Genomic DNA, 19,183 nt, shown 5'->3' on the forward strand with positions numbered 1-19,183 from the left:
AAAAGTCTATGACAAAATGGCTTTATGGACTGGAGGCTGCGATTGTAATGATGTTCTTCGTCTTCCCTTGCTGCAGTCCTGACAATTGGGGTATAGTCCGCGTCCCAGTCGGCCCGAATACCAGAGTATAAGGCTGACGTCGGTCATGGCGCCTTAGACTGACGTCAGTACGTCAGGGTACTAATGCGCATGACCGACGTCATTTCCTCAGTCTTTTTTGCCGCATGGTCCGATGCAGAAGCAATTTTGCGAGTGCAGGTTGGCGTTCTGAGATTTTCCGAAACCGGAGTTTCAGACCGAATACGGAGTTGGCTAAGTAACCCGTTGGGAACATTTTGGTTTTCTTGCCTCAGTATTTAACCGGATGTCAGAAAAAGTGAATAACTGTATTTCTTGTGGGAAGCAGATACCGCATAGGGATTATCATACATTGTGTATACCTTGTTTAGGGCCTGAGCACGGCGTTGTTGGTTGCCGCTCTTGTGCTAGATTTAACAAGCGCACTATTAAGAGGAGGCTTGATTGTGCTAGGTTAGTGTTTGGGAAGCGTTGCAATTATACTATGCCGCCGGATGCTCCGGCCTGCTTCATCTAAGAAGCGCAAGGACAAAACAGTGAAGTCTAGGGGTGAGGAACCGGCAGTCCCGGACGCCGGTCCTTTAGAAGGCTCAGGGAGCCAGAGGTTTTGCCAGGAGTCTCTATGGAGTCTCAGGCAGATACTTTACTGTTACAGGATGTGCCCTCTCAGGAGGTAGGCCAGGCTGAGGGGCTTCTCAGGTAACTGTTCTTCCCTCTCTTCCCAAGGTAGTTAGGGCCTCTCCTTCTGTTGCCAAAGCTTCTTTTAGAGGAAGGCCAAGTTCAGCTTCTGTAGGGGCTTCTCCTAGCATTTCGGCTCTGTGCCTAAGAAACATATGCTTAAAATGGCAGAAGATTTGATTACTCTGATTAGAGGTTCTATGCCCCCACCTGATAAGAGGCCTAGGGTGGAACAGGAGTTTGATAGTTTTGAACAGTGTTCACAGGCTTCAGAGTCTTCTGTGGAAGACTTGCCAGAGTTTCCTACTTATTCTGATTCTGATGTGGATGATTCCACTCCTTCAGCTTCTCCTCCTGAGGATTTTTCATTTTCAGAGACTCTTCACTCCATGAGGGAGCACTTTAAATGGGAAGGCCAAGATTACTCTGACTCCAGAAAAAGGCTTAGGGAATTCTTGTTCTTGCCCCAGCATACGCCCTTAGCTATTCCTCCTGTGTTGAATGTGGTGGAGGATGTTTTGCAGAGGCTTCTCTGAACCCTGATTCCTTGCCTCCTGCTCCTGTTAAGCCTGATAGGTATTATAGGGTGCCCAAGCTCATAAGTATTTGTTTAAGAGTCCCAGGGCGGACCCAGAAACTGTTTCTCAGGGGCCTAAAGGTGTTAAAGCTTCTGTGGTTAAAAATCCTGTACCCTCTGCTAAAGAGGCAAGGGCTTTGGATAGGTGGGGTAAGAAAGTATATACTTCTTCCACTCTAGCCATGAGGGCGTTGAATTGTCAATTTCATATGCTGAAATATCAGAATTATCTCCTTTCACAATTGAAATCTAAGGTGGATGCTTTGGCGGAAGGTATTGAGTGTAAAGAATTGCTGGATTTGGTTCATGTGTCTGAACAAGTGGGTAAGCATTCTTTGCAGTGTGGTTTTGATGCTGTTCAGGCCTCCTCGAGGGTGGCTGCTACTAGTTCTGTTCTTCGCAGACATGCATGGTTGAAGGATCAGAATTTAGCTGAGCATGTTAAGACCAGGATTTTGGATGCTCCTTTACAGTCTGATGTGTTGTTTGGACCGCCTGTGGAAGCAGTTTTAAAGAAAATGGAGGACAAAGCTAAGTCTATGCAGACTGTTAAAGATTTTTGCAGGTGCAGCCTCCAAGTTTAGTAGAAATTGGCCTGCTAAGGGGTGGACATATCCTGCTTATGGTTCCCAGTCTAGGGGTAGGTCTAGACGTGGTAGGGGCAGGGCTCAAGGTTCGTTTAGGCCTAGATCAGACAGTTCACCTGCTCAGACTTCTGGTGAGGGCAGGGGTCAGTCCTTTCGTAAGCAGAACCAATGACCTGCCTTTTCAGCTGCCAGTGGACTCTCGTCTGGCAGCTCCTTTGGGAGGAAGTTTGTCTCTTTTCAAAGAAAATTGGGATTTAATCACTCAAGACAGATGGGTGCTGGATATCATTCATCACGGGTACAGATTTTATTTCCACACAATGACACCTTTCAAAGGCATGCCAGATGTTCCTCCTCCACAAAGAAAAGAGGCTCACAAGCAAGTTTCTCAGTTACTCCAGATAGGGGCTATTCAGCCAGTCCCTGTGTCAGAAAGGGGCTTCGATTTTATTCTCGCCTGTTCCTAGTACCAAAGAAGGGGAACACGTGGAGACCAATTTTGGATTTATCTATCCTCAACACTTATCTGGACATTCCCAAGTTCAAGATGTTGACGTTACAGCAACTGTTACCTCTGCTGGGCAAGGATCACTGGATGGTAACTTTGGATCTCAAGGAAGCTTACCTTCATGTGCCCATAAGGCTAAGTTGCAGAAAGTATCTGCGGTTTCGAACTGGAGATTTTCATTATCAGTTCTCTGCATTGCCCTTTGGCTTATCTACTGCCCAGAGTATTCACAAAGGTTCTGGCTCCAGTGATAGCTTACTTCAGGCTTCAAGGCATTCAAATTTATCCTTACTTGGACGACTGCCTGATTCTGGCTCAAGAAAAGGAACACCTTCTACAGCATCTGGAATATGTCATAGCAGTGCTAAGATGCCTAGGGTATTCTGTGAACGAAATAAAGTCCAGTCTAGTACCCTCTCAAGACATGTGCTTTCTGGGTGTGAGACTGAATACAGCAGCCCAGATGGCCTTTTAACCCCGGACAAACAAAAGAGTCTGTCACTTTACTTCCATCAACTATCTCATCAGTCCGTGCTGACTGCAAGGACAGTCCTTCAAGCATTAGGGTTCATGGCATCTTGTATTCTGGTGCTTCCCAATGCCAAACTGCATATGAGGAAGCTGCAATGGTATCTCAAAATGTATGGACACAGCACTGCCAAGATTTGGACACTGTCATTCAAATAATACCTTGCCTTCAAAAGGAATTCTTGTGGTGGGCTCAGGAATGTCACCTAAACAAGGGACTCTCTGTGACCCGGCCAGAGGCGAGTCAGATTTTAACGACAGATGCCTCGGACACTGCTTGGGGAGCTCATCTAAATGGAAAGTGGATACAAGACAAGTGGCCTGCCAGACTACAGCATCTACATATCAACATGAAGGAGATGTTAGCAGTCCAGTTTGCATTGATGGCGTTCAAGGAGTTACTTCTTCCAGGGCAGGTGTTGATTCTGACAGACAACACAACTGTCATGTGGTACATCAACAAGCAAGGGGAACACATTCTTATCCTCTATGCAGGCAAGCAATGATTTTATGGGAGACTGCGTTAAGCCTGCAACTGACTCTTCAGGCAAGGTTTCTGCCAGGAGCACAGAACTCCCTAGCAGATGTATTAAGCAGACAAATCATGGATCCCCACGAGTGGAAACTGGATCTTCATGTATTTCAGAAATTGACAGTGTCATGGGGAACTCCAGACATAGATCTGTTCGCTTCTCCACTAAACCACCAGCTGCCAAAGTATTGCACAAAGGGGTTTCATCACACAGCTTGGAAAGTGGATGCTCTGTCTTTCAGTTGGAAAAACCTTCATGTCTATGCCTTTCCACCTCTACCTCTTCTTCCAAAGGTATTACTAAAGGTCAGACAGGACAGGCCAAGGATGATTTTGATAGCTCCAGATTGGCCTCGGCAACACTGGTACCCACTTCTAAGGAGTCTTGTAAAGAAGCCTCCATGGCCTTTACCTCTGATTCCTCATCTGTTATCTCAGAAGGACGGTCATCTGCTCAATGTCAAGCTTCCATCTCTTCATCTCACAGCTTGGCATATTCTGTGTTGAAGCATGGTAGGTCTCAGCTTCCTCAACAAGTTTTAAATGTGATTATGGAAGCTAGAAGGCCTAGTACTAGGAGAGTGTACGAGAAAAATGGAAGAGATTTTTATTTTGGAGTACAGCAAAGAATTTGGAGATTTCAGAGCCTAATTTGAGTGTGGCTCTTCAATATCTTACTGAATTATTGGACAAAGGTTTGTCTTTCTCTTCCATAAAGATTCATGCTGCAGCAATTTCAGCTCACTATGATTGTGACCCACCTTTGTTTTCGCATCCTTTGTTCAAGCAGTTTCTTAGAGGGGCAAAGAAAATAAGACCCCCACGAGAGCTCCTACTCCTGCTTGGGATCTCAATTTTGTGTTGGAAAAACTTACTCTACAACCTTTTGAGCCTGCAGCTACTGCTGAATTGAAATATTTGTCATGGAAGACTGCTTTTCTGTTGGCTATTACTTCTGCAAGAAGGGTGTCTGAGTTGCAGGCCCTTATGGCAGTAGAGCCCTTTTGATTTTCCATAAGGACAGGGTATCATTACGCACTAATCCTTCCTTTATGCCTAAGGTGGTTTCTAGTGTGGCTTTAAACCAAACTATTCATTTGCCTACGTTTTTGCAGATCCTCAAAATAAAGGGGAAAAGATTTTGCACACTTTAGATGTACACAGGCAATTGCGTTATTATTTGAGCAGGACTAAAGATTTTAGGCAGTCTCAGCAGTTACTTGTTTCTTTTGCTTTAAGTTCACAGGGCAAGCCTGTGTCAAAACAAACTATTTCTAGGTGGATTGGCTTTTGCATTGCATTTTGTTATTCCCATCATGGCAAAGAGGTTCCAGCTGGGATTAGGCCTCATTCCACTAGGGCTACTGCCACTTCAACAGCATTTCTAAGGGGGGTGGCAACTAAGGATATTCTGGAGGCAGCTACTTGGAGTTCAGTGCATACTTTCTCTAGGCATTATCACCTGCCTATATACTCTAAGACTAGAGCTGGTTTTGCCACAGCTGTTTTACAAGGCATGTTGTCAGCTCCTGCTACTTTATAATTTGCCAGCCTCCCTTACCTCTGCTTTGGGATTCTACCCAATTGTCAGGACTGCAGCAAGGGAAGACGAAGAACATAGTACAGTTTTGTACCTACCATAAATGTAGATGTTCGAGGATTCCCTTGCTGCAGTCCAATTTACCCTCCCTCCTTCCCCTCTGTGTTTCAGGGTGGTTGTGTAGGTGAGTTTACATGCTTATATTTTTTGTATATATTACTGTATATATTGTACATGTTTTTTGGTGCAGGTTGTTTTTGGGACTTGTCTTTTGGGTCTTCTGACATCTGGGGCAAGAAAAGACTGAGGAAATGACGTCGGTCATGCGCATTAGTACCCTGACGTACTGACGTCAGTCTAAGGCGCCATGACCGACGTCAGCCTTATACTCTGGTATTCGGGCCGACTGGGACGCGGACTATACCCCAATTGTCAGGACTGCAGCAAGGGAATCCTCGAACATCTACATTTATGGTAGGTACAAAACTGTACTTTGTGTTAAAAATAGAAAGAAAAAATATACATATACCAAGCATGATAAACATGGAGGGGAGCATGGGTGTTGTAAAATAATACTGGGGACAACCCTTTTTTTTTTTGGGAAAAGGACATTTGATAAGTAACTGTGGAAAAAGAAAATGTTATATTGTTGGACATGATGCAAAAAATGTGAATTGAAATGTTATAAATGTAACAAAATTGAACATTTATAGATGACTTGCAAAAATGGAAGTAACAGTAAGGAAAAATAAAGAGAAGAAAATGAACAGAGAGAATACATTTTAGAAGTAGTAGAAACAGAAAAAAATAGAATAGAAAAAAATTAGGTGATAAAAAAATGATAGAGGACATAAAAGATTGTTCTAAAATAAGCGGTGGCATGAACTGGGAGGCAGTAAAGGTGAAAAAAGAACTGTATTTATAAAAGGGTAAATGGCAGAAAAAGAAAATTTAAAGTGCAAAAGAAAAAAAGAAAGGAAATGGATGAAAAAGAATATGTACAGCTAAAGATTGGGGCTTGGAGTAATGGTCAGGGTGTTTGACTCACAGACACAAGGTACAATGTTTGATCCTCACCTTTTCAGAAGGAAATTGGTTAGGCTTAGAATGGCCTACTAAGAATGCTAACCCAGTAATCTGAATTTATGAAACCATGAATTTAAGGAAAAGGAAAAAATGAACTTTTTATAGTGCTTTCTGTAAATGTGAATAGTATTAAGAATGTAGTAAAAAGAATCAGAATTTTGGGGTAGTGTAATACATGTGACATAGATGTAATTATATTAAAAGACAATATTTTAACAAATGAAGAAAGATTACAAACAGAGAAACTATGAGGAGGAAAGATAATCTGGAATTTGGGAAATGAGAGATGTTCTGGAATAGCCATTGTCTGTAGAGATAGAGTAAAGATATTAGATGTAACTTTAGCAAAAATTATGATTTAAGAGGCAAGCATAAAAAGAAAGGAAATTATATAAGAAAAAATGTTACAAGTTATAAGATGTGATAAGTTAAAACTTTGGGTCAAAAATTCATGGACTTACAAAAGGGGTTTGTATAGAACTGAAATAGATTTTTTTATACTATCAGAAGGTTTAGTTATAGGAGAAGGAGAGGTAGTTGAAACAGGATTTTTCTAATCATTTTGCAGTATGGCTAGAGATAAAAGAAAAGAATGAATATATAAAAATAAACAATGGAATACAAAGAATAAATGAGAAAGCATGGAATGAAGAAGGAAAGAGAGTAGTAATACAGTTATGGAAAGCTCATATTACTATAAGAACATTTTATAAAAAATGGTATGAATGGAGGGTGGATTTTAAGGAAAATATAAAAAATATGTGTTACAGTGGCAATATTATGTGAGAAAAGTAGAGAAAGAAAAAATTAAAAGATCAGATAACAGTGCATTGGAAGGTTTAGAGCATAACGATAGAAAGCACTTTGACAAAGAAAAAGAATTATATGAAAAAAAAAGCAAAAATATTTTTTAAAAGGAAAAAAAAGAGAGGAAGTGTCAAGTTACTTAAGCTGCATAGTAAAAGAAGATGGTTGTGTAATGAAAAAATAAAACAATGTAAAAGGAGAAATAAAAAGATCTCAGGAAAATGTTATAAGTAGTATAGTAGATGGTATGAATAGTATAGTACAATATGTGCAAAAATGTGTAAAGAAAAAAGAAAGAAGTGAAAATGTGCAAAGTAAAAAAGTTAACAGAAAAAGAGAATAGAGTTGGAAAAGGAAATTTCTTTAAATGAGCTAGATAAACTATTAGAACAAGTAAACATAGATTCAGCTAAAAGCCAAGATGGAATAGGTTATGAAGTGAATAAAAATTTAAGGGGTTGGAAAAAATATTTTATAAAGATTTTGAATGAGTGGTTAAATTAAGGTTTTATGTATAAAGAATTATGTAGTAGAATACTTAAATTCATATGGAAGAAGGAAGATAGAAGAGCATTGCAAAACTGGAGACCAGTAGTATCGAATGCTAATGATTATAAGAGCTTATGAACATAATACAAAAGACTTTTGAAACTAAAATGGGAAATATTATGGAAAATAGCATATACAGTATAAAGGGTAGTCAAGAATTATTAATGATAGAGAAATTGCAGATGATATTATGAACAGAAAAGAAGAGGGGAAAATCATGTTAAGAGACCTTAAGGCATTTGATCTTATGGGTAATAATGAAAGAATATAATATAAGTGAGAAAGTTAGAAAATTATGTATATCAGCATATAGTAATAGTAAAATACTTGCAAATGGCTGGTTAAGCCAAAAGGTGGATATGAAGAGTGGTGTAAAACAAGGATTTCCAATGAGTTGTATGTTCTTTGCATTAGTTATGAATGAGATTGTATGTGAAATAAATTACAAAATTAAGGATGTGGAATATATAACACCTGAAGGATTAAGAATTCCTATTCTGTTAACATATGCAGATGGCATTATAATAATTACAAAAAACAAACTATGGATAAAGTAAGTAATAATTTGCACAAATGAGTATTTAGAAATTATAGGAATGTCTTTAAATAAAGAGAAAAGTAAAGGTTTACATGATGTAGTAAAGATTGGGGCTATATATTTTTCAGTGAATGAAATTTCTGTGTTAGCTATAAAATTCAAGAATAAAGACATAAGTAGAATTCAATGAGAAAAAAAATAGAAGAAATAACATATCTTTTCTGGAGAACATATAAATTATCATTCAAAAAAAGCTTATTTGATAAATTCAGTACTGATGGGAAAAATAGCATACTTAGCAAGTGTATTTATGTTGTGAACAGTATTTGAAAAGGAATTATTGCAAATAATTTTTTTTCATTTAGATGGAGGTTCTAGTTTAAACCTAGTAAAAAGAGGAGTTCTGTGTGTAAATAAAGAAGGAGGTTTAATGTTAATTAACCCAGTGGTATACGCTGTTTCATTAAGTTTATAGAAAGTGTTAAAGTAGATAAATGAAAAAAGATGAGAGATTAGTAGTAAAACAGTATAGATATAAATATAAGCTTGGGGGTGTGATAAAAAGAGTAAAAGAAAAAACGTGTGTATAGATAAATAAAATGTTACCAAGAAAAAAATATTTTTGTGGAAAATAAAAAATGATGATATAGAAAAAAGATAGAAAAGTAATGTAATGATAAAACATTACTATGTAAAACCATGAGAAAATACTAGATTAAAAAATTAAGCTATAAAAATAATCTATACTGGAAGATGCCCCACTATTGAGGTTGCTTTGAAAAAAAAAATGGAATGTTTGGTCATAAATTTGATGATGTCCAAAACATAAAGCATGAAATGTATCAAATGGTATAATCAGAAAGTGGAATGTCAAGATTTTTTGTGGAAACTGGTAAAAGATAAATTGCTAGTAAAAGCAAATATGCTATATAAAAAGAAAAATGATAGAATGTGTTTACATTGTCAAGAGGAAAATGTGTTTTTGAAATGTAAAAGAGTAAACGTTATCAGGGAATCTAAGCAAATTTTGAAGATATAAAAGAAGTGGATAAAATAAACATACAAATGATTAATTATGGATATTATAAGAATAGAAGTAAAAAATGTGTTAAAAGAATAGATAAAAAGTTATTTTATGCTATATTGGTCATATGGAATGAAAGAATAAATGAAATTATGTTTAATGGTAAATAGATTTTAGCAGCAATGTTCTTCTTCTTTCTGCTTTTCCCGGTTTGGGGTCGCTACAGCAGAACTCCGGTCCACTAATGATTGGCAGTAGATTTTTACGCTGCCGAGGTGTCAGCCCGATGCCCAACCTTCAACAAAGGCACGCCCATTTACGCATGTCTTTTGAATGCCACTCAACCGCAGGGAGGACATGCAGACTCCACACAGAAGGCGCTCCAGCCGAGAATCGAATGGGAGAACCTCTTGCTGTGAGGCGACAATGCTACTGCTGCACCACCGCAGCTATCGGTTTTTAGCAGCAATATTAAATAAAATCAGATGGTTATGGAAAAGTAGTGGAAGTCTAATAAGGATGAAAATTTAGCATGATTTCATAGGAAATTATGAATATATGTAAACAGATTTGTACATTTATATATTTGTACATATGTAAATATGTACATGTTTTGTAAGTAAGAGTTATTTTTATATATAAATAAAGGACCCCTACTGTTTTTCAGTAGGTGCTGTGGGATATTTTACATCCGCATGAGCTACTCCCAACTCAAAAAGTTAGAACCACAGTTTAACATTATTTTCAGAAGTACAGCCAGAAGAAGTAAATAAACACTTGCTCGCCAATTTGGGGAAAGCGTCTGAAAACTCTTTCCTGCTATGCTGCTGCTTAGTGAGATTTGTGGGGAATACTTTACAGCAGAATGCATAAGTGTGAGCGCTTTCCATTGTTTTATCCACTGCTTTGCATTTATTCCTTTTTAATTGTTACTGTTCAGGGCATTTCATAGCATACACCAGCATTTCTGATGTTATGCATTGTATTGTCTTAATATAGTTGGTTTGCTTAGCACCTGTATATGTTTCCTTCGTGGCCCTAGACACCCTTCTGACCTCATGCCCTAAAATCAGAACCATGAGGAGACTAATTTTCCTGCAGCTGGTGCTTGTATCCCAAATCACGTCATGGATGGGCTCCTAACTTTGCTGCAATATTTCCTTCATAGCATCTAGCTAGGGAGTCTAGTAGGAGACAGAAGTCATCAGCAGAAGGTGTCATTTTTATGGGATAGAGGGTAATATTTTCTTTTTATTGTTGAAGATAGTCCTTTAGCTGCATGTGTTCAGTTTCTTTAGCTGCAGCATGCTGACTGATACATAATCAAAGATTGAAATGACAGCATATAGCCTGCTGTGTGTGTCTGAATTGTGACATCTGGCAGAGGGTAGTCCCTGCACTGCACATTTATTAAACCCTTCCCCCGAAAAGACCCCCCCCCCCCTTAGTCAGTCCTTTGGCATCTGGGTCAACATTCAAACCCTAGTCACTGACATCATAAGCAGATTATTTAACTCAGTAAGCCAGTTTTTGTTGGCTTAATTTATTTGCACACATTATGTTTGTTATATTTTATTCATTTTCTTTACCTGCAGTTGTTTCTACCTATATATGTGTGCATGATATGTATATATACACACACGCACACACAAATGTGTATATATAGACACACACACACTCATATATATATATATATATATATATGTGTGTGTGTGTGTGTGTGTGTGTATGTATGTATATTTTTCCCTTAGAATAAAAGAACTGTCTAAATATTTATATCTTGCAAACTATAATTCACTGTAGGTAGTCCTACATTTGGCTTGATACATTACTTTAAATCTGGATTTCTTAGTAGTAGTAGTAGTAGGTACCAAGATTTTCAAAGTAACTTGCCAGTAACCCCACCAAAATGTTCTGTTGGGTAACAAATTGCATAATTTACTTTCTGCCACCATGTAAACCTTTCCTAGTGAACCACTGGTGTGAAAAAAGGTCTTGCTCCGCAGAATTATGTTCACTTATATTTTCTCTCTGTCAAACTCCGATACATTTGCAAGTCATATACTCTTATATCCTCACAATCGTCTGCACAAAAGCTAACTTCTGCATATACATTACATCTTACCACCAGGGAATATGCCAGACGTTGAGTAGATGTTCCATACAAAAAAAAAAGTCAGAATCTGTAAGCTTTCTGTTGGGTTTTGAAGTAACATCCTCTGCCACTTTACCAGTTTACTTAGTATCAGGGAACTAAAGTCGTATGTATTATTATTTTTTATTAATGTTCAAATCTAGACTATTATGATGTAGGCTATTCACAGATTAGACAGTTTCTGACTCTGTACCTTCACAAATAAGTATATTAAAATGTGTGGTCAAAATATTCTAAACTTCCAAAGTCATAGGTTGTATTCACTAAATTAAGCTCGGGATTACTTTTTATACTTTGTTGAAATTTGTGTTCCCTTTTTAACATTTGTGTCTCGCAACCACAAATAACAAAAATGTTGGCTTGTGGAATGGCAGGTGAGCTCACAGAGGGGACTGCCAGGCATGGATGCTGATGGATGTATCCAGGAGGGAATGGATACCCATCTTGTGAGTAGAAGATAGTGCCCAGCTTACTGTGCTTACATTCCATCTATTAAGTGATGAGGTGAACTGCAGGTAGGCTATCACACTGTAACTGCACATGAAGGTTTGGAAGCATATACCTGCACCTTCATATCACAGCTCTGGTTTCAGCAGGCTGCTGGCCGGCCACCGAGGGTGGGGTGGGGGCTAGGTTAAGGCCAAGCAAGAATACCAATCCAGCCTTTTGTGAGGGTCCACCAGCTACTGACTCGTTCTCTGTTCTGCTGGCCAGCTATACTGAGAGCTCCAATAATGCAGTGCTTTCCAGGACAGGAAGTACCACCTTAAAGAGAAGCGGGTTGCTATGGTTGAAGAGAGTTGAATGATAAAGGCTAGATCACAGACAAAAAAATAAAATAAAACCACTTTGATATATATTTTGGGGAAATGAAAATAATCAAATTATCAGTTGTACATCTTGGCTAGAACTGCTAAACTCAAGGGTATATATAATATAGCCATTTATTCACAGTTTCCGGTATGTGCAACACGCAGTCATTTTCCAGTTCTGAAACAAAGTGTTTCTCAGTACCTCAAAAGAACATTTGACATTTTGTCTAAATTTCACCTTCTCAGCCAGACATAACTATTTTCATTAAATTGGGGATACATTTCATGCCTTATGTTTTGGGCATCATCAAATTTATGACCAAGCATTCCATTTTTTTTTCAAAGCAACTTCAATACAGGGGCATCTTCCAGTATACAGTATTGACCCATCATTTCATAGTAGCTGGTTCCTCACAGTACATGTAATAAATATTACTTTACCAACACTGGCATATTTTTTTCATGAAGACATGTATGGATTTGGAATGCAAAAAAAGGGAAAAAAAACATTACATTGGAACTTTTTCACTCCCTTGTATATTTCTAAAGTTTTTGTCCTCCGGACATTTTGCTAGTAAGCACCATTAGTGTGTGTGTGTGTGTGTGTGTGTGTGTGTGTGTGTGTGTGTGTGTGTGTGTGTGTGTGTGTGTGTGTGTGTGTGTGTGTGTGTGTGTGTGTGTGTGTGTGATTTGTACGTGTTTATTGCTCTCTAAGGTTAAGTTCGAAATATATTTTTCTGTAAGTAAATTGCTGATTATAACATGGAACACCAAGTTCTAAAGATATGCACCAAAGCATTATAAAAATCTTAAAAAAGGCTTCTTGTACACAGAATGTAACATAATTGATCACAGATATCACTAGAAAGAATGTGCTAGAATGAGCATTGAGTATAAGTTGGATTGTGTAGCAAGTAAAACAGAATATTAGTTCTGTTTCTGTTTTAGGCAGACGCTTGTATTGTGGTCCTTTGATGTTCATAACAACTAATGATCACTTCTGTTTTGCTTCTACCCAGCAAGAGCACACAGATATACTGAGAATCCTTCGTTTTAACCTTATGTTTGCACAATGTGTAATGGAGATTGCTGCAGCAAAGGAAAGCGGATGTGATATCAGAAGTTCGCTAACATCAGTGTGTCAGCTACAGGAAAGCATGGTTGCTGACCAGATCAGCCTTCTAAGCAAAGAGTGGAGGTAGGAGATTTAGGGCCTGGTTGAGGTTTATTCTTTACAAAACAGGTAAAGACATGAAGGATCTCTATAGGGCCTTATCTCACTAGAGTTCAAGATTTTGCACATTGTCTGTGTCATACTTTAAAGAAATTGGCAAGAGTTTCTTATATGTGATGCCCAACATACTGTGACCAAGTAATGCGGTGGGTATTTCCTGTCTGTTTTTCTTGCATAAGTACACAAATTAAGTTTTGAAGAAAACCTTTCAGTTCATGTTTGCTTATCCTTTTTAAAAGTGCCTTGCACTGACCAGCATTATGAGGTTAATATGGGAAGAGGGCAGGGGCATGCCTTGCTAAAGTTTATGGGGTGGTGGTTTACGTGTTACTGTATATATTATTTTTAATTTTGTAATTAATTGAGGATTTTATTCATCTAATAATGATTTGAACCTCTGACTAGAGTAAATGTTCCTTTTCTGCAATGTAACAAAACACTACATGCTAATGAATGCATGGGCTTAGCACAAAACTCCCTCATTACAATTTGGAAGCAGCAGTACCATTAGATAATGCCTTCTACTGGCAATAGTGAAGTCACATTGCACAATAGACTGGAATTTTCTTGCATAATTTGCCTACCACTTACTTGCACATAATGCATTTCTGAGGTACAACGTATACATGTTTTTAGTACTTCTGAATATACCATTGACTGTAGACAGATCCAGAATGCCTTCTCAAGTCCTTTGAGAAATAAAACAAAATATTACAAAATACTAATACAAAAAATAGTTTGCTAAGAATTTATATCACTTTTCAAGATTGAAAGTTTTATTTAGCTGGCTACAATGTTAGGGTGAAAATGTGGGGGGAGTTGCACTCCTTATCAGACTGCACTGTTAAACATTTTTATTTCATTTTCAGTTATGCCGAGCAGCTCGTGTTATATATGAAGGTGGCTGAGTTGCTGTCAACTATACTCCGGATGGCTATAGAGCAAATCAAGGCAGGCAAGCTGTGCCTCTCATCTGCTGTCAAACAAGGTAGGGATCTGCTTTGGGCTCCTCTCATGTGCAGGCTTGGCCAGTACTGCTCAACTGTCCAGAAGGTATTGAAGTCACTAGGTAATGACAGACATCTGAGTTTCAGACTTCATATCCTTCAATAAATGTGTGTTAACACAAACCTGTTATTCTAGCAACTTTCTAAGTTTATAAGAGCAGTATTTAAAATCAGTCCCTAGTGATGTCAGTGTGTCTCAAAAGGCTGTAGGTTCTCTTCCTACTCCAGGTGATGGGATTGATTTTCAAACTGCTGACATTAGTGCAGAATTTGGAGGTGCTGCACTTCTTAAACTGCAGTCCTTCAGATGAGACATCAAACTGAGGTACCATCTTCTTGAGATGGTGATAACCCAGCTGGATGTAAAAGATCCCATGGCATCTCTCGAAAAGAGTCGAGAAAGTTCCCTGGCATTCTGGCCAAATTTCCCCTAGTAGTATAAATACCACCTTGGGTCTCCCCTCAAAAGCAGTGACTAGCCTAGTGGGACTAACCCAGGCAACAAAAGATACATAAATAAAAATTGGGAGATTTTGTTCTCCCATTTTGCTTTGTCTAAGTTTTGTTGTGCAAAGTGGTTGCCAGATGTGCAATACATGTTGAGGTGCAGCGTTATTAATGTAGAAATGCTTGGACATAGCAGGAATACATAGTCACTCTGTGCAGTACGAATGCTGTGGAACAAAGAGCCATTTCATCAGCCTGTGAAGCATTAGGCAGCACAGCCAGAGTGGTCTATTAGATGACATTTGCTGCGTTCATACTACATACTGAAACGGCTTATGGGTGATACAAAGTAATTTGCAAATAAAGAGTGAGTTAAGGCTGTTTTAATTGTGTAAAATCCATGCCTGTGCAGTAGGGAAAATGCTTATCCACTTGCAGTAATTTGAAGCATTTAACAAGTTGTTCACAGCAGTTTAGCATAACTTTCAGTGTTCTGTGATACTCAACAGAATAGGGGAGTATGGAAGTTTTGATTCCTGTCTGTATCTGTCTACATCTACCAGCCTCATTAGAAAGTCTCCTCTTTTGCATTGTCATAGTCACCTCTTTTATGTATTTATAGGTTCATAGGCAGGTACTAGGCCTATACAAGCATAGCCAAAAAGGTACCCTGGCTTTCACCACCCAAGAAAATTATTTTCCTGTGCCCCTGTCGAGCAAAGCCACAGAGGTGATCCCCGGGGTGAATTTCCTATTTCCATTCCAATCATCAAGATTTTTCTTGAAGAGTGCTAATGAGGAGCTTTGTTTGATATAACTAGGTAGTTTGTTCCAGTATGGGAAATCTCTGGGACAAGAATCTATTCCTCCAGCATGTTCTGTTTATTGTGGTGATAAGGTTTAGGTCCCTAGCGCATGTAGCTCGGAGGGATTGGGATTTCTTTAAGTGGAGCATGTCCAACAGCTCTGGGTATGTTAGGCAGACATCGCCTCTGAGTAGGCAATAAGCGACGGAGTAAAGCTGGACTTTTTTGAGACGGTCTGCGTAGGCCATCTGTTTGAGGCTGGTAATCCTCTTTGTGAGGTGTTTCTGCTGCCTTTCCAGTTGTTATAGATGTCTTGTGAGGTACATACCAAAAGGGGCGCTGTACTTTATAATGGGTCTAATGAGTGATGAGTAGAGGGGAACATTGACCTCTTTTTTGATGGATGACAAACCTTTTGTGATGAGGTGTGCCATGTAGAAGGATTTCCTGACTACTGTGGCAATGTGATTATCAAAGGAGAGACTGCTGTCCACCTGTGTCCCAAGGTCTCTTATCACACTTTCGGTGCTAAGTAGACTACCACCTATGTGGTAGCTCATAGAGTTTTTACCAAAGGGAATGACAGTGCACTTTTTGGTATTGAGCTTGAGGCCATGGCTTTTGACACCGGGCATCTGTCTCAGTGAGGCCCTTTTGTAGGATGTTCACATCATTAGGAGTTTCAGTTATGGCTCCTAGTTTGCAGTCATCTGTGAACTTTGTTAGCCGAAGACCACCTGTGTTAGCCTGTACTTAAGAAAACTAGATACCAAACAGGAGAGGACCCGAGACTGAACCCTGTGGTACTCCATTTGTCACTGGTCTGAAGTCGGATTTGGAGTCTGCTACTTTCATAGTGTGGGTTCTGTCACTGAGCCAGTTGGCAACCCATCTTGTGACGTAGGGATTTATACCTAGTTTAGTGAGTTTATCTATAATTCCAGAGTGGGTGATGGTGTCAAAAGCCTTGGCGAGATCTAGATAGGCAGTGTGAACCACCTTACCCTCGTCTACGGCTTTGGTGACTGCTTCAAAGAAGTCTATCAGATTTAGGAGACATGATCTGCCTTTTACAAACCCGAACTGGTGGGGTCCAGAGTTTGGAGATTACCAGTGTCTTTGTTTATAAGTTCTGTGATGTTACGTTCCATGGCCTTGCAGACCAGGCTCATTAGGCTAATGGGGTGGTAGTTCCCGGGGTCCGTGGTGGCTCCCCCTTTGTGGAGTGGGATAACCATTGCTGTGCGCCATTCGGTGGGCACAAAGCTTGAGGTGAGGCTGTGGTTGAGCATGGTGCTTAGGTGGGGTGCCAGTTCATTCTGTAGTTCATATAGAACGCAGCCTGGTATGTTGTCAGTTCCCATGGAGGCTGTGTTCTTGGCTTTGGAGAGTATGTTTTTTACCTGTGCAGCCATGATTACAGGAACTTTGCATTCTTCCAATATAGAGATGGGCCCTTTAGGGGGTGAGAGGGGGGGGTAAAGTTTGCACTGAGCTTATCTGCCAGGATGTTGGTTCTGTATATTTAGTACCATTGTGCTGTAACTCAGAGCAGATCTCAATGTTGCCGTTGAGATTCTTAACATAGCTATAGAATACTTTGTGGTTGTCTATAGAATCAGTGGCGATTTTGTTTTCGTAACTAGCTTTGGAGGATTTTATGAGGGATCTCAGCTTCTTACTGAGGCTGACCAGGGAGTTCCTCCAATTATGGAATTTTACTCTTTTTTGCAACAGTTTCTTTCTTCTGTTGTAGAGTTTGTTTATAGCAGGGGACCACCAGATTGGCTTCCTTTTTTGGAGAATAGCATCTTGGTTCTGTTAGGGATAGCACGATCCATGCACTTGTGTAAGTGCTTATAAAGTGCATTAGTGTAGGATTCAGCAGTCGTACCTCTATTGTCCATCTGCATGGGTGTCGTGAAGTTTGCCACTTGTGTCTTAAGAAACGTGAAGTTGGCTTTGGAGAATTTTTTTACGGTGGTTTCCCTAATGGGGGGTGGGGGCGGAATATGGATGTCTAGGCTGATTAGCTTGTGGTCGGATCTGACCAACGAGGAACTGACCTCTGGTGTGGAACACCGGTCGCCCATGTTGGTAATGACCAGGTCTAGAATATTGCTGCCCCTGGTGGGGGTGCGGATAAGTTGATCCAAGGCGTTGGAATTTATGAATTCCAGAAAATGTTGAGCAAAAGAGTTGCTACATGAGCAGTTTTCCCAGTTAATGGTGGGGTAGTTGAAATCGTCCATTATTAGGGTGTTGGGTTGTACCCTAATATTTTCCAGTGTATCAAGAAATGAAGAGTGGGAATTCTGGGGCATGGTGGAGATCTGTAGCAAGTTACAATTTGGATTACCGTCTTGCCCAGAGTTAGTTGCACTTGGATAATCTTGGATGCATCATGCTGAGCAACTAGCCTGGAGGTGTGGATATCCTTAATGAATATGGACACGCCTCCATCTTTAGTGTTATGATCCAGGTTAGGTGGCCAAAAGGTGTGGTATGAATTATAGCCTGGTAATGCAGGGGTGCTGTCTGGAGTCTTGAACCAGGTCTCTGTCAATGCACAGATGTTGATGTTCTCCATTTTAAGGCGTGCCTCGAGTGAATGAATTTTGAGGTTTAGACTTCTAGCATAGAGTAGCATTACCCTCAGATTTTGCTTGCTTGCTTGTACCTGTTACGGTGGTGAATTTTTCATTTGAACCTTGCCTAAGAAAAGCACTATAGGGGTGGCAAGAGCCTTAGCCAGTATCCGGAATCCCAATGGCGACAGGTCCAGGCCATCTCTGGCAAAGCATCATGGTCTGTCGATCATGTCATCCCAGGCAGACAGATACTGGATCCCTTAGAATGACACCAGAAGCTTAGCCAATTGTTGAAGTCAATCATTTTGTCCTTGTACTTCTGGGACATTTTTCACTGTCTGCCTTAGCCTTGAGTCCAGGTTTGTAGTGTTGGAATTTACAGATGATGTCTTTAAGTAAAGCTTCCCTGATCAGAATGGTTTTGTTTGGTGTATTTGTTTCCTGTTGTGTGTATAACTTACTTTCAATTCATGCATTGGCACCGTTATCATCACTATTGACCGTGCTGAATTGGCATCCTTACCATCACTGTCAACACTTTATAACACAGCTCCTACTTAAACCACTAAATCTGATTCTCACATAGGTCCACACTGGATTTGCCACAGGTGATAATGTCTGCTGTTAAGTCGGACTTGGGGCATCAGTCTAGAATACCAGTGGCTTTTATTTCTGGAGATTTTTTGCCACTGTATTTGTGCACATTGGTTTGTCTCTGTCGTTTTTTTTTTTTATTTATTGATGTTGTCTTGTGGTCTAGGAGGGGTTAGATTGCACAAACTTCATTCCTTGTTGGATTTATTTGGATATACTGTTTACTGCATGACATTGGCTTGTGCGTTCTCATTGTAATTGGACTTTACAGACTGCTGTCTTTCTGAGATTAGCTTGTTCAAGCTTCTCTCCCTGCATAATTGACTAGTGCAGTTTCCTGTTTCTGTGGTGAGTATTGTCCTGTCTCTGTCTGTGCAAGTTCTGTTACTGTGGGATTGAGATATGCATACCAATGCCTTTGGGATTGGCCTATGCAAGTTAACATCTCCATGGGATTTGACTACTGCATGTTTCTCTATTTGTGGTGTTAGTTTGCTGAATCTTT

At 39.5% G+C, this 19,183-nt stretch overlaps 1 protein-coding gene across 1 annotated transcript in view; it reads left to right on the plus strand.

Annotated features, from left to right (window-relative positions):
- Positions 1 to 19,183, plus strand: part of ULK1 (unc-51 like autophagy activating kinase 1) — a 1,203,955-nt gene that overhangs the window by 1,117,018 nt on the left and 67,754 nt on the right. Inside the window, exons 24-25 of the mRNA XM_044068766.1 lie at positions 13,019 to 13,197; positions 14,103 to 14,221. Coding sequence (XP_043924701.1) covers positions 13,019 to 13,197; positions 14,103 to 14,221 — 298 coding nt within the window. The remainder of the gene's footprint in view (positions 1 to 13,018; positions 13,198 to 14,102; positions 14,222 to 19,183) is intronic.

This window comes from Protopterus annectens, chromosome 4.part0 (assembly GCF_019279795.1).
Source record: "Protopterus annectens isolate FY-2018-M chromosome 4.part0, PAN1.0, whole genome shotgun sequence".
NCBI classification, from domain to species: domain Eukaryota; kingdom Metazoa; phylum Chordata; order Ceratodontiformes; family Protopteridae; genus Protopterus; species Protopterus annectens.